The sequence below is a fragment of the Artemia franciscana genome, chromosome 11 (genome assembly GCF_032884065.1).
Source record: "Artemia franciscana chromosome 11, ASM3288406v1, whole genome shotgun sequence".
Classification (NCBI taxonomy): domain Eukaryota; kingdom Metazoa; phylum Arthropoda; class Branchiopoda; order Anostraca; family Artemiidae; genus Artemia; species Artemia franciscana.
The window spans coordinates 41,873,773-41,889,855 of record NC_088873.1 but is presented as its reverse complement, the minus strand read 5'-3'; the positions used below and the strand labels follow the sequence as shown (position 1 = coordinate 41,889,855).

Here is a 16,083-nt window from a genome sequence, read left to right as displayed (position 1 = left end):
TCAGTAATAGTCGATCCACATCTAAATGGAAACCTGGAGAAATCTAGGGAGGGAAAACAGGAAGGGTGCTCAAAAGTACAGAATGGGTGGGCTAAATTCCTCCATTTTCGGCTTAAGGACCATGTAACGGGTCTCAGCGCCACTGGTAGGGACTTTAAAAGTCTAGTGGTGTATTCTTTACCTTTTACTCTATACACTCTTTTGAATAGCTATTCGTTTTTCGCGCCATCTGTCGAATCTTTACACAAAAAAGGCATTAAAATTAAAATCCAATAGCCTGCTTCTAATCATAAGGTTGCTGAAGACGAAAATTCACATATATTTGAATTAAGTGGAGGTTAGTTATATGCAGTGTTTTATTTGGATATTTGACTTACCGAAAAAATGTTTTGAAAACACTTTGGTACTAGTCTAGGTGTTTACACTAAAAATTTGAAAACTTTAAAATACTTATTTAGGATAGGCCTACATCATTCCTAATAGCAGTTCACTTTAATCCCCTATCTAATGCTCTGTTATATGGCCCAAATTATGTTCTCCCTTTATTTTCCAGTCCTGACTTTTCAAATTAATTTAATGGCAGATAGGCTAAGCAGCCAGAGAATTCATGAAGAATATAAATTTTGGATATATACTTTACTATTAGAAAGGTGTAGGCCTATAAGTTGAAATGCTCTTAGAAACAATGTAAGCTAGTATTTTAGGAATTCTAAAAGTAGCTCAGTTTTCAGAATTATATCCTATTGTTTCTTTCTGAGGAGATTGGTGATAAAATTCTGATTTTGGCAAATTTTTAATCTCATCACAAGCTGTCTAAGCTAGTAACTCCAATTTAGAGCACTTAGAAATGCTTATTCTAGAAGTGCATCCATTTTTCAGCTTTCTAAAATCCATTTTTGAGCTTTCTAAAATCCCCCTTCAACAACCTAAAAATGCATAAAGTAGGCAGGGTTTTGAAGCCAAGAAAAATGTTGAGGTTGTATAATATGAATGAAATTATATTTTAAATACTATTTCCAGTCATCACACAACAAGCATCATAAGTATTTCCTTCAAGACAACTTCCTTTCTGCTGTTTCCTATGAAAGAGATCTTAGGGTTATTAAAGGTAACCAATTAAAGTTTAGCAGCCATGCTAAGTCTGTTTCATCTACTGCAAATAAAACCCTCAGTATCATAAAAAGAACCATCTCCAGCCAACACCCTAGAGTTCTTATGAAGTTATATAAGGTGCTTGGATGTCCATGCCTGGAAGCTGGAATGTCATTGGCAACCCCTTTTTTCAAAAAAGATGAAAAATTGCTTGAGGATGTCTAGTATTGTACCACTAAGATGGTTAGCAGTATTAATAAATTTCCATACAAAGAAAGACTATTTTGTTTGAAGCTACCAACACTGACATACCAAAGGAAAAAGGGTGACATTATTTTAACCAAAAAAAAATCCTCTCTAAAAACACCCTTCCTGGTCTCTTTGCACAGCCCTTGCATTCTGGTACTAGAGGACATTCAATGAAGCTCCCCATGCAGCATTCCACAAGTAGACATAGAAGTCATTTCTTCAGCCAAAGAATCATCAATATGTGGAACCAGCTGTCTGAGGAAACAGTTTCTGCTGCTTCAAATGACATGTTCAAGTCCCACCTTGATAGGGAATGGCTCTGCCAGGAGTTCCTTTACAATTGGGAAGCTGCAGAGTCCTCCACAAGAGTCTAGTCTAACAGCCACAATCTACACCAAACAAATTCTTTTTTTTTCATGGAGCAACACAAGGATGGATAATCCTTATATCACTCCAAGCTGTGATTTAAGGTAATTTAAAGTAAGGTAAGATATGTGGCTATAGAAGCAAACAGTAAATAAAGAGCAATCCTTGTTAATACAAACCAAAACTTTAAAAATAGAATTTGAAGTAAACACATAAAAAATTCTGCTGTTATGCTCATTTGAAAAGACATAATTCAATATATTATAGCTTATGTGTAGAAAGTTATTAACACAATACAGCTTGAATAATTTTTTGAAAAACAGCAGAAATACTCATTGAAAAAATAAAGAAAGCATCCAAAGTATTTGGATTCACACCATCTGAAGTAGACCTATTTGGATGGTGTGAAGTTAGAAAACAATTCTTACTTCATAATAGGCAGAATAATTGCACCTAACAGACTAGGCATGCAGACCCACTATACTTACCCCCCCCCCCCCCCCATCATAATCATATGATGTATCTTATTTAAATCTCAGATGTGCAATAACTTGAAGCACAAACTACATAAATGTCAGTGTTAGCCTACTTTTCTAGCAGAAAAGCAGCCCCTTTCTTCTAAAAAGATAAGAAGTTGCTTGAGGATGTACAGCATGATGCCACTAAGATGATTAGCAGCATTAATAAATTTCCATACAAAGAAAGACTATTTCGTTTGAAGCTACCAACACTGACATACCAAAGGAAAAAGGGTGACATTATTTTAACCAAAAAATATCCTCTCTAAAAACACCCTTCCTGGTCTCTCTGCACAGCCCTTGCATTCTGGTACTAGAGGACATTCATTGAAGCTCCCCATGCAGCATTCCACGAGTAGACATAGAAGTCATTTCTTCAGCTAAAGAATCATCAATATGTGGAACCAGTTGTCTGAGGAAACAGTTTCTGCTGTTTCAAATGACATGTTCAAGTCCCACCTTGATAGGGAATGGCTCTGCCAGGAGTTCCTTTACAATTGGGAAGCTGCAGAGTCCTCCACAAGAGTCTAGTCTAACAGCCACAATCTACACCAAACAAATTCCTTTTTTTTCATGGAGCATCACAAGGATGGATAATCCTTATATCACTCCAAGCTGTGATTTAAGGTAATTTAAAGTAAGGTAAGATATGTGGCTATAGAAGCAAACAGTAAATAAAGAGCAATCCTTGTTAATACAAACCAAAACTTTAAAAATAGAATTTGAAATAAACACATAAAAAATTCTGCTTTTATGCTCATTTGAAAAGACATAAGTCAATATATTATAGCTTATGTGTAGAAAGTTATTAACACAATACAGCTTGAATAATTTTTAGAAAAACAGCAGAAATACTCATTGAAAAAATAAAGAAAGCATCCAAAGTATTTGGATTCACACCCTTCATACCATCTGAAGTAGACCTATTTGGATGGTGTTAAGTTAGAAAACAATTCTTACTTCATAATAGGCAGAATAATTGCACCTAACACATTAGGCATGCAGACCCACTATACTTACCCCCCCTCCATCATAATCATATGATGAATCTTATTTAAATCTCAGATGTGCAATAACTTGAAGCACAAACTACATAAATGTCAGTGTTAGCCTACTTTTCTAGCAGAAAAGCAGCCCCTTTCTTTAAAAAAGATAAGAAGTTGCTTGAGGATGTACAGCATGATGCTACTAAGATGGTTAGCATCATGAATAAATTTCCATACAAAGAAAGACTACGTCATTTGAAGCTGCCAATGCTGACATACCAAAGGAAAAGGGGTGACATTATTTTAACCAAAAAAATCCTCACTAAAAACACCCTTCCCAGTCTCTTTGCACAGCCCTTGCATTCTGGTACTAGAGGACATTCATTGAAGCTCTCCATGCAGCATTCCACGAATAGACATAGAAGCCACTTCTTCAGCCAAAGAATCATCAATATGTGGAACCAGCTCTCTGAAGAAACAATTTCTGCTACTTCAACTGACATGTTCAAGTCCCACCTTGATAAGGAATGGCTCTGCCAGGAGTTCCTTTACAATTGGGAAGCTGCAGAGTCCTCCACAAAAGTCTAATCTAACAGCCACAATCTTCACCAAACAAATTCTTTTTTTCATGGAGCATCACAAGGATGGATAACCCTTATATTGCTCCAAGCTGCAATTTAAGGTAATCACTGGTAATTTCTGTATAGTAGGAAGTCAAAAGGGTAAAACTATAGCAGTTCATATAACTGGCTTACCAATAAAGTGAACATATCACTTGGTGCCGTTTTATGCTCTTTACAAATATAATTATCACTTCTACCTTAAATTCAAATTTAAGCACTTTTTAACCTAACCTAAACTAACCTTATTATAAATAATTCTAGCAATGAGAAAATGTAGTATTATTTTGTTGAAAACAGCATGGTGAAAACATAGTATTATTTTGTCAGAAACAATGGATAACTTGTACTTTAATTGAAAATTCATCATTTTTAAGAGCTTAAGAAGGGCTTAAATTTGAATTTGTTGTAGAAGTAATTATTATATTTGTAAAGAATATAAAAAAGGCATCAAGTTGTATGTTTGCTTTATTGGTAAGTCAGCTATAGGAACTATTGTAATTTTTTGAAAATTTGTCATTTTTAAGAGCTAAAAAAGTGCTTATATGAACTGCTATAATTTTACTGTCAAAAGATTTGAGTCAACAAATTTGGTTGAATAGTTATTCTTGCAAAAGAATATTACCTATAGAGCAAAGCAAACTAGTCCCTGAGCCCTGCAGGCAGTGGGGTGAGGTCTGTATTCTATATTTATTGATTAATTATTTGGCCTGAAACCTGAAAAGCAAACAAAAAGTAGGTCATAAATATGAACTAACAATTCAACCAATCAGAATACAGACCTTGCCATGCTGCCCACAGGACTTATGGACTAATTTGCTATGCTCTATATGTAATATTCACTTGCAAGAATCACTTCAACCAAATTTGTTTGAACCAAGGCCATCCCATTGCCAAAGAATCTTTTAAAACAAATTTAATCTGTAACTGAAAAGCTGTATAATCTCCATTCTGCCCAAAGGCATTTCTTCAAATTAACAGAACATAAACATAATGTTTAACCTTTTTATAAGATTTTAAAAATCAATAGCCTAAAATCATTTGTTAAGTCTAAAATAAACCCTTTATATGGCTTAAAATTGTACTGAAGTAAATCCTTAGATTGATAAGATAAGGAAATTCTTAGATTTCTTCAAGCTGCAATTTAAGGTAATTTAAGTAGCAAGAACTGCATTTTCAAAAACTTAAGTCAATGAAGAGAAGATTGAAAACTAAAAATTTACATAAAACATTTTTGTCAAAATTCAGACAGGCATAGGCTTGTCATGTATACAATCTTCTGATCCATTGAAATAAAAAAAAGGGTTGACATACCAGCTCAGCAATAACTTCTCATTATATGTTTTTGGCCCTGGATTCATTCCTGAAATTTTGATTTGCCTAACTCAACTATTGTAGGTTACTTTCCAATATTTCAAGAAGCTCATAAACTAGAATTTTGAAAGGGTCAACCACCAAACTAGAATAAATACCTGTGGAAAACTTGTTTATTGTATGATTGCTAGGACTAGGCTATCTTAAAGTATTGGCTAGACTATGTAAATGAAACTTTCTGGAGATGCACATGCAAGCTAGCCCAAATCAGGGTAAAATTGTATACAATAGCACTTGCCCTGGAAGTTACAAATAATTTCTACATTATAAGTTCAAAATAATCTATTATCTATAAAGTTTTTCTTTTTTTGTTATTTTGACAGGCTAGTGAACAATCTATATACAATCCTATTGCTTTGACACCTATATTTGTTTATTACTGCAATCTGGATGAAAAGAAATTGTTAAAGACAAAATAAATTGCAGCAACAATTATAAATTTCATATAATTGACTTGATTCAAGAAATGTTGCTATGTCTTAATTAAGGACATGCCTATAATTGGTGCATTCATCTTATAAAGACTATCTTAAATTGTTAGTATTCTTCAGATAGTTGCACAATATGTTTTGCAGGATATGATACATTTATGTATTTTTTTTATTTGTTTTTGTAACCCATAAGGCACTATAAAAAAGTACACAGAGATGGACTACAAAATAGGGAAAACAACAAAATAACAGGAATTAAAAAGGCATCACAACACTTATCAGAACAATTAATACAGGTTATCTGTAAAACACTGAACAACTATTACATACACTTAAATATCACTAGGCTATAAGAAGAGGATACCATGGATGAAAACTGATTTTGCAGTTATGTTTCAAAGTATGTTCTGATAAAGCTATTGCTGGGTCAGCTATTTTATGTTTGCAAACTTTACATTAGGGTATGTTTGTTCTATCATTTTCAGCCCTCAGTCTGAGTTTATATTATTTGTATTCTCCATAGATACACATAAATCTTCTTGTTGATTCTTTGCCTTTATTTTAGTATACATATCTTTTGAGTATGTAGTATTGTAACAAATTCCCATTCTTTTGATTAGTTTATCTATTATTCTTATTATTATCTATTATTCTGATATCACCCTAAGTCTGAGTTTGTATTATTTGTGTACTCCATAGATAAACATAGATCTTCTTGTTGAGTCTTTGCTTTTATTTTAATATACATATCTTTTGAGTATGTAGTATTGTAACAAATTCCCATTCTTTTGATTAATATTTATTATTCTGATTTACTTTGTGTGTGATTTGCAATCTGAACCTATTGTTTGTAAAAATGCTGCTTCATGTGCTTAAAAAATCTACCTTGGGCTATTGTTTTCTAGGATACCACAATGGATAGGACAGCTGAGTATTGTACAAGGTCATCATGGATAAATTTGAACATAATGCTTTTTCCATTTTTGGTAATTGTGATTATCTAAAAATGTTCCTAATTAAAACACCCTGAGTCTTTTCAATGGCTATTGCTCCTGTTGTGTAAAAAGATGCCAACTATCAACACATTCTTTTATAGCTCTATCTTCTATGACCCATCTCTAGTTCAAATTTTTGCCACAGTACTATAACAATGGGAACAGCTACTGTATCTACTCCTTAAGGCTTGGAAACGACACTATATTTCAAAAGGTGGCAAGTTGTTTTGTTACAAATGAAATATATTTCAGTTTTCTGATACTGATAGGTGATAAAATCTTTGTCGTTTCAAGTCCAGAAAACCTGGGTCAAGTCAAACTCATCAATCTTCTTTTTCATGTTTGGTATAAGCAGGAGAGTCTTGTCCCATTTTTAACCTTTATAAATTAATTTTATGCATTTTAACTAGTTTTGATGATCAAGAAGTTCTTTAATTTTTAAATATATCTCAATTTTACTAGTTTTTGGTTTGGATATTCATTTTAAATTCATTTTAAAATATGTCCTAGATATAAGTCCTCTTACCTTGATTTGGTTGAATTTTTCTTGCCCTCATTCTCAGTGCAGGAATTTGATTAGGCATTCATGGCACATGGGATTATTCTCAGTACATAGCTTAATTGGAACTCTTGAGCAAAATAAGGTCCAATACTGGAAATGGTAGTTTTGAATGACTTCAGTTTTTTTTACATTGCCTGTAGAAATTCCTATCGGGACTGGGAATGCATGTTTTATTATGTTTCTAACAACTGCAATACAGATTAACTTCAGGATTTCTCCGTTTTCATTCCATTATTTGCCAGATGCATTACATTCCATTATGTTGAAAGTTTGACTGGCTCTCCTTATTGCATGCTCTACTTGACAATCTATTTAAACAAATAATCAAGGGAAGCTCCTATATGTTTTGCTTGATTTACAAATAGTGCATTCAAACTATTAGAACTAGCAGTTCAACCCTCAGGACTGATCAGGACTCAACCCATCAGCAGATTCCCCTCAGGACTGGGAATATATATTTTATTCTGTATCAAACAACTGCAATACAGATTGACTTTGGGGCTTTTCTATCTGCCCCCCATAATTTGCCTACCAGACACTCCCAGATATTTCAAGTTTGATGGGCTGTCCTCAGTGCATGCTGTACTTGACAGTTCATTTTAAACAGAGAATCAAGAGAAACCCCTATACATTTTGTTTGATTTACAAATGGCACTTTCACATTATTTGAAATAGCAGTTCAATCCTATTGAGTGACAAAGAGAATACAACTAATTTACATACAGAAAGGTAGACAAATTAGCACAGGCATGTAGCCTATTGTTTCTGAATAAAAAAAAAAGTTTTGTAGATCTTACTCACAGCCACTTCAGCATTGTTACTTAAAAACCATTATGTCAATCCTTGCATGATTCCACTTCAAAGAAGGTAATACATATTTTCTCTCCTATAAACAAAAAAATGGATGGGAGAGGATACTGGAGGGGCATTAGGCTTCCTAATAATGCTGGAGGAGCCACAGGCCCAATTTTTGTCTCTGCTTGTTTTTTTTGTCAAGTCTCATATTGTTTTTGAGTAGAATAATTGTTTCTTTGTTAAAAAAACTTTTGCAATGCACAGTTATTGTATTGCCAAGGAGCATTGATTATATGAAGCAGTGGCAAAAAATTTAGGTTATCTCTTTTAGTTTTAAGATTAATTTTCTTCCCAAAGGAGAATATTTTAATATCACACCAGAGAAAGGAGGAAAGGAAAGCCCCTAATCTTTTTATCAATGAGAAACCGTTAAAGTTTAGGAGGAAAATCTGCTATTGTTTCTCATGCTCAGTCTAAACTACAGAAAATAAAAGTAACAAAATGAAATGGCCTATAACAGTAGACTGTTGCACTTCCAGGGCTATGGGAGAATGCTTTTTTTGGGAATCTGATTTTTTTTATATTTATTACTCTAAAAGAATATTTTGTCCAGGGGGATCAGGAAACTGTTGGACATCTTAAGTATATTTGTCTACTAATCTGCCATTTGAAATTGCCTGCTGCTTACTTGAGCAGAACTTTCCTCTCAAAAGCAGAAACAGAAAGCATATTTTTTTACCCTAGTCAAGAATAATACAAAACTTTGCAAAATGCAATATTGCGTTTATTACTCCACACTTTCTGTAGAATGTTAAACTCTTGCAAGAAACTGAATTTGATTTTATGAAAAAAAAAATATATGGAATAAAACCAAAATCTAGGTTGAGCAACGCAATTAAAATTAACAAAGAAGCCAACCTTGCAATGAATAGCAGGGTGATGTTGCCCCTCTCTAATCACCCAAACAGAAGAGTCTCATACATACTTCATGTATAAAAAAAGAATTTATTTATATAATTTTTCTGTCTTCGTTGTAGCATTAAGAAATTATATGCTGCTAAAATGTCATGTCGATATATCTGTAACAATCAATTTATCTAACTTGTAGTATAGTTTTATCAATTGTTTTTTTTCTTTTAAATATTATTCCTTCGAAAAAATAATTTTCTCTAGTTTTTGGAAAAGTAAAATTAACACTCTAGTATTTTGGTGGATCTGAGGGGCAGTTTGACACTTATCTGTGTTAAATTTCTTGATATAAAATATTTGTAACAGTTAATTTGGCTTTATTGTTGTGAAAATACCTTATTTTTGTAGCTGCTTTTATCTTTTAAATTTATCCCTTTCAAATCTGCAATAAAAAGTATTGACTAACTGAAATTTTATTTCAAATTTATTTGAAATATAGCCTACTTTTGAAAATGAAACCTTTATTTCAAGCAATCTTACTAGTTTTTAATTTTGCATAAGTATGCTCTTGCAAGTCTCTTTTTGGAGGGTTTGACAGGTAGTTGCATTTGTGGTAATTTGTTCGGTAAACCGTGGTAATTTGTAGCATTTGTCTTGCAAATTTTGACAATTTCTTTTGAACTTGGTGTCATTCTTTGTTTTGTTTGTGTTGCCAGAGCTGAATTTTGACTTTGTCCTTTTTTCTGCCGCTTATTTTAGTTTGTCACAAAAACATGCTAAGGTACTAATCTCTGTGGTTTCTACAGAAAACATGGACATCTGGTCTGATTGATGAACGTTCCACATTGGAAAGCTGCACTATATGCTATCCTTATCCAGGGCTGAAAAGGATAGTTACTGGTGTTCCTTGACCAAGAGACACAGTGTGTAAGCTGAAGTGGATTTTCATAGTCTATGTCAGAAAGAACAACCTGAAGGTGGTCTGTGAAGCTTTTGTTTCTTCAGGTCATTTTTTTAAGTGGAAAGTAGTCAAGCAGCAGGCACTTTCAATTTGAATTTTGGATTAAAATTTATCGTGTAAGATGTGCAACAGTTTCCTAGCCTCATTGCCGAATTGTTTCTTAGGATAATGCCTAGAGAAATTTAGAGATCCAAAAAAGAAGCATTTTTCCACATGTCTGATAGTGCTACCATCTATTTCTACAAGTAGTTTCTTCTGTTTTTTGATTATATTAAGTTTGTTGTTGTATCTTCCATGTTTAGGAATAAGGTAGATGTGTAGTATATGCAGTACCTCTTAAACTATGATATCTCCCTCAATGCAGGAGAAATTGGAACTTCCAATTCCTCCCTTCTTGATAATGAAATTTGAAAGATGGCCCATGGTAAGAAAATAAATTTTTGAAGTAAGAGAGTTGCAATTTCCTTTTTATTGCGGATTGATTCTCTTTGAAGAGCATCAACTATCATGAGGAAGAAACTCTGATAAATTTTGATTGTATCAGATTTTTTTTCAAAACTTTTGAAATGAGATACACTTCCTTGAAAATTTCTAAGAGCTGGACGCTTCTTGCGGTGGTGCAAAACATGGTGCAAAACATGCTGGAAAAACATGCATTTTAAACATGTTTAAAAACGAGCTCAGACTTAATGTGTTGCAACAATCAACTGAAGGCAAAAATTTGGCTAGTGGTCCTTCTATTACCAACTCTGCTCCTCTCATCCCCATTTTCAGGGGAAAGGGCAGGCATATTGTACCTTCTTGGATCAGAACAGTGCAACAATTTTTGGGCTTATAGGTTTCAAGAACTAAAGGTGACTAATCTTCCTCTCCTGGTTACTAATTTCTCACCTCTTTTGAAAAGGGATCATGCAATTATTTTCAATTTGTGTGGTGTCAGGGAAGAAATGGACCTGTGGCTGGTAAAAGACCCTTCCCCCTTTCAGAGCAAGGATTTCTTATTTGTATAATTAGAGGGTCAAAATGGGCGTTTGGACCCCAAGGTCACCTTTAAATTTATCAGGCAAGTACTGTGGGCCAGTAGGAAATGAGAATGACAATGTTCTGAGGTGTTCTTCTCTTATTGGACATTCAGTTTGCTTCAATAATACAAGATAAGCTATTTTTGGCCAAGGCTATAGAGCAGATGAAATTTCAGAGGCCCCTACCACTTCTCAACCCCACCTACTTTCTGCAGTAAAATGACAATACTTACTTGTATTTTTGTAAGAGGCTAGCTACAGCCAAGGAAACATCAATGAAGACATTTTATGTCATTACAAAGCTGAATAAATGAAGATGATAATTTTTTTTATGCAGACAAAAATACTGGACAAATAAAGCGAATATTTTGGGACAACTGCCTCTGCTCTTCAGCGTTACAAGAGAAATTAGAAGAAAATGCAAAAAAAAAAAAAAAATCTAAAAGAAACAACTTGGAAAAACCAAACAACATGGAATTTTCAAGAATCATCGTCAGGGCTAACATTTACACAATTTTTTTTTTTTTAGGGGGAGACACTTTTTGGCAGATAATTTGGCGTATTTCACCTTGTTTGAAGTGTAATCTCGTAAGAATTGTCAGTGTATATGATCAGTGGACAGAAGTAGGCCTTTGGTCTCGGTTTTCCAATTTGTCAATTTTACTCATTGATTATTCTACCAAACTCACAACCAAGCCAGGACTGACAATGCCATAGGAAATATTTAATACATGGCCTATTTTGTGTAATAAAACAGAGCAAACTGCACAAGTGCTAAATTTACAAAATTTACCGCAGGTGAACCTGTAATAATTCAACATACAAGGAAAACGAAAAAAAGATACCAGCAACATACCTCAAGAATTAAGAAACTGTGTATTAAAAATGGCTTTTGATTATAAGAAATTTTCTCGTAGTTTTAACCAGCTCAAGCTGGTTTAAAACCAGCTTGAGTGAAAAAAAGGGCTTAAGTGAAGTGCAAGGTCTGATTGGCAGACATGGGTTTGAGTTTTCACTTGAGCAACAACAGTTGTACTATTATTGTCTTGCTGAGTTTCTGCTGCAATCTGACAAGGGTCCAAGATATTTGTGCAAAAGATTTGTTAATCATTTGTCCTTGCAGCAATTGATTTATTAGGATTAGATGTTTGTGAGTCTGTTCTTTATGATTATTTATAATCAGTCCGCTAAGCTGAAAAAAATTACTACGCAATTTCTTAATTGAAAAAATTGGTCATCCAATGGAAATACTATGATGAAATTCCGTCTGTGGACTATTGTAATTGCTGTATGTGGATCTGTTTCTGTTTAACTGATTTGACATTTATTTTTGCTTAAAACAATGAATAAGGCTGGAGAGTAAAACATTGTTCTGTTTCAGAGATGTCATCAAAGCTCCACGTTGCGCTTGTTGCTGTTGGTGCTTTTAACCCTCCAACTAATGCGCACTTGAGAATCTTCGAACTTGCCAAGGATCATCTTCACAAGCTTGGTTCATTTTCGGTTCTTGGGGGCATAATATCCCCAGTGCATGATGCATATGGCAAGAAAGATTTAGCTCCAGCTGTGCATAGGCTTGAAATGTGTCAGCGTTCAGTTTCTAGTTCTTCCTGGATATCAGTATCAGACTGGGAAGTCACTCGCCCTGGTTGGAGTAGAACCAGAGCAACTCTAAACTTTTACGAATCCTATCTTAATTCATTGCTCTCTTCAAATGAGATACCACCAATGTGGGCAAGTCATATTGTATGCTCAGCTAAAGAAGAAGAGGCTGAAAAGCTAAATGTGAAACTGGTTTGTGGTGCTGATCTGCTTGAGTCCTTTGCTATACCAAACTTGTGGCTAGATGAAGATATAGATCATATAGTTGGCCACCATGGAATGGTTGTAATATCGCGTGCTGGCTCCTGTCCTGAGAAATTCATTTATGATTCGGATGCTTTAACTCAGAATAAGAACAATATATTTCTTGTGACTGAATGGATTACTAATGAAATAAGCTCAACAAAAATTAGACGAGCTCTGCGGAGAAAAGAAAGTGTCAAATATTTGATTCAAGATTCAGTCATTGACTATGTTTATGAAAATAAGTTGTATGGTGTCTGAATAAACTGCCAACCAATAGTTTTGAATTAAAAAGATGGCGCCTAGAAACTCAGATTTGTTAAAAGTGTCATTCAGTTTTTTTTTTTTTCTTCTTGTGACAATGTCCTCAGAATATATGTTTGAAATTTTATCAAGTATTTTTTTTTTGTCTATTTAATGTCCTGACAAGTATATATATAGTTGTAAAAAGAAGGGCTTTTAAAATGCATCTTAAAATCTACACGCTTTTAAAATCTACACGCTTCATTAACAAAATCATAGGTACAGACTGTTGGATGTTTCATATATGGAGCTGGGATCCCAATGTGTTTAGAAAGATCATAAAAAAATTAGGTTAAAAATGGTAAAAAATACATGACTGGACTTCAGTCCCTACTGGTGATGCTGATGTCCGGTGCTTGGCCCCTTCAGCCAGGAAGTACAATCGAGGTTTGGGAGCCAGCCATCCTGTGCTTTCACGCCCTTCCTGATTGGCTTCTCTGAATTTCTCCAGGCACCCATTTGGAGCGACTCTTCTGGGTAAGCTTACAGAGTGAAGTATGATGAGGACACAGAGTGCTGAGTCAAATTCTGTATGATGGGTTGTAGTCTTATCTTAAATTTACCGTGAGTTTGCAGAAATCTCGTCCTGGTCGATTAGAATCACCAGCCTCTCCATCAATATATTGCTCTCCACAATTCTTTTCTCTGAGAAGTCAGATCGACAGTATTGGCTACTACCACTGCACAATCATTGGAAGGTAGGCCCACCGAGGACAACACAACGGCGATTCTATTCTGGACTGTCTCTTTGATAGGCGAAATAATCTAAGTTTGCAAAGTTGTTTGATCTTTTTAAATTAGCGGAAAAATATTAGAAAACGAAGATGGCGTCACAAGCAAATTATCATTTCTTTTGGTGACCATCAATGCATATACAATAGATTTCTAACGTAAGCTAACTGTGGGAGTATTGTGACCGCACGTAGCTACTGCCGAAATTTCAAGGGAATTGAAAGATTTTATTAATTGAAATTGTAGCCTATACAATTCTTTCGAAAAATTCTATTTTAGGCACTATTTCATGATCCCCCACCCTTTTAACAGAGATTTCTTGAAAATTTCCTAGGTGAAAACCATTCCCTGTCCTGAATGCAAATATGATGTGGAATTTGGTTTAACCGAGGGCAAGTTCTTATGGTTAGGTAATAGTATGTTTCGAGGGGGGATATAAATATACAAAAAGGTTTATTTTGGCTTAACTTTTTCTAGAGGGAGGGGGTCTGTAGAACCAAATGATCCAGGAGAATTAAATATATAGTTACTCGATCTTATATTTTTTTCTAATTGTATAGTTAATAATATATTTTCTAATTATATTTAGACTAAATATATAGTTACTCGATTTTATATTTTTCTAATTTTACCGTGATTTGAGTTAAGGATTGCCACCTTCTTATCCCCCGTCAAATGGAAAGCTTTTACCCCCTCCCCTCCAAGAAAACTTAAAAATATATCGGAACGTTGTGCTTCTATGAAAGACTATCTTACTCTGTAAAATGAAATGCAGAGATAAAATCTCGTTCTGCGTATTGATCTTCAGGATCCGTCATGAAACTTTAAAAACTGTGGAAAAAATACACTTCTGAGCCCCCCTCCTCCTCAAAAAACAACAACAAACAGATAGACGAAATAAAATATTGAAGACAGGTAAAACTTATAATAAAACAATGAACTATAAATACAAAAAAGCTTTTTTAAACAAATAATATGAGAAGTTCAAATTTTTTTAGTTTCACATCTGGAAGCCTTTATTAATGGGAAAAGGAATGAGGGGGAAATTGGAAGAAAATCAAAAAAAAATTCAAAAAGAAAAAAAGAAATTTTTGAAAAAGAAAAAACGAGAAAAATCCAAACGCTGGACAGATGCGGAGAAACAGTTATAGCTATTGTTTTCATTTTTTCTTTGGATAGCGTTTTTTATTATTTGTGTGTTATTTTGTTGAGGCTTTTTTTTTATCATTTTTATATATAGTAAAGTTTGTATAAAAATGTTTGTATCCCTGTTATCCCGTTTCTTGTGTTTTACTCCATTTCAATAATTAGTAGAAAGGCAGTTTGGTTAAAGAAAATATTTACCAACACAATTCTACTGGTCTCTCCCTTAATAGTTGGTGCACAACCATGCAATAAACGAATGCACAAACGGTGCACAAACGAATTAAAACGGTGCACATTATAAACGGTGCACAAACGAATTAAGTTTAAAAGCAAATCTATTCAGTTATTTTAAGCTTACAAAAAGATTGTTTGTCAGGCCTGCTAATTTTGGGTGGATTGCAAATATGCTTAGGAGTGAACGTGCAATGATGCAGAATGAGAGGTTATTTTGATAGATTTTGGTAAACTCCTAAGCCAAATGGTGTCAAAATTGGTGTTTCTGGTTAAAAAATGGCAGAAACTGGCACTCGCCTTTGGTTTGATCTTTCTTTCTTTCTTTTTTATCAAATAAAGACTAGAAATATACATTTACGCTGAAATGGATTCCCGCCTGATGTTTTACGACATCCTGTTCGATAAGATCACCAAAAAAAACAAGACTATTCTTCGCCGACAAAAACAGCAATTAATATTTTTGTAAATAAAGGTATTTTACTTTGCTTGTGGCATGGAAGAAGAACTGTAAGGAGCTTCCCCAAACCCTTGCTCGTCCAGCCTATTATAAATTAATTTGGCTCCGACTGGTCATCCGTAAATTCAGGAAGTTTCGATAACCCTCAAGATCCCAACAGTCATGATTGAAATCACGAGTCTCAAATTTTTCGGAATACTTAACCAGTGTATGAGTAGTTTGTTTTTTTTTTTTTTTTTTTTTTTTTTTTTTTTTTTTTTTTTTTTTTTTTTTTTTGCTTTGCTGTCTGATAGATTTGAGACTCAGAAAATCATAGTCGAGCAGTAGAGTTTGCTAAGAATGGAGGAATATGCCTCCCATGTAATACTTTCTTTAATAATCAGATCTTCTCTACTTTAAAGTTTCACTGCCTGAAAAATTGTTGCCACCGCATGTTTGAATATTTTTCCCATACTGAACGAACATATTTTCTAACTGAATAGACGC

General features: G+C 34.0%; 1 protein-coding gene across 1 annotated transcript; it reads left to right on the top strand.

Annotated features, from left to right (window-relative positions):
* The first annotated feature begins 226 nt into the window (after positions 1 to 226).
* Positions 227 to 15,034, top strand: LOC136033240 (nicotinamide/nicotinic acid mononucleotide adenylyltransferase 1-like). Its single transcript, XM_065713956.1, has 2 exons — positions 227 to 337; positions 12,262 to 15,034. The coding sequence occupies exon 2, from the start codon at positions 12,264 to 12,266 to the stop codon at positions 12,984 to 12,986; it is 723 nt and encodes a 240-aa protein (XP_065570028.1). The 5' UTR covers positions 227 to 337; positions 12,262 to 12,263; the 3' UTR covers positions 12,987 to 15,034.
* The last annotated feature ends 1,049 nt before the right edge of the window (positions 15,035 to 16,083 follow it).

What these genes read in the sequence shown, in the direction of transcription:
- LOC136033240 (XM_065713956.1), top strand. Translation starts at nt 12,264, where the DNA reads ATGTCATCAAAGCTCCACGTTGCGCTTGTTGCTGTTGGTGCTTTTAAC.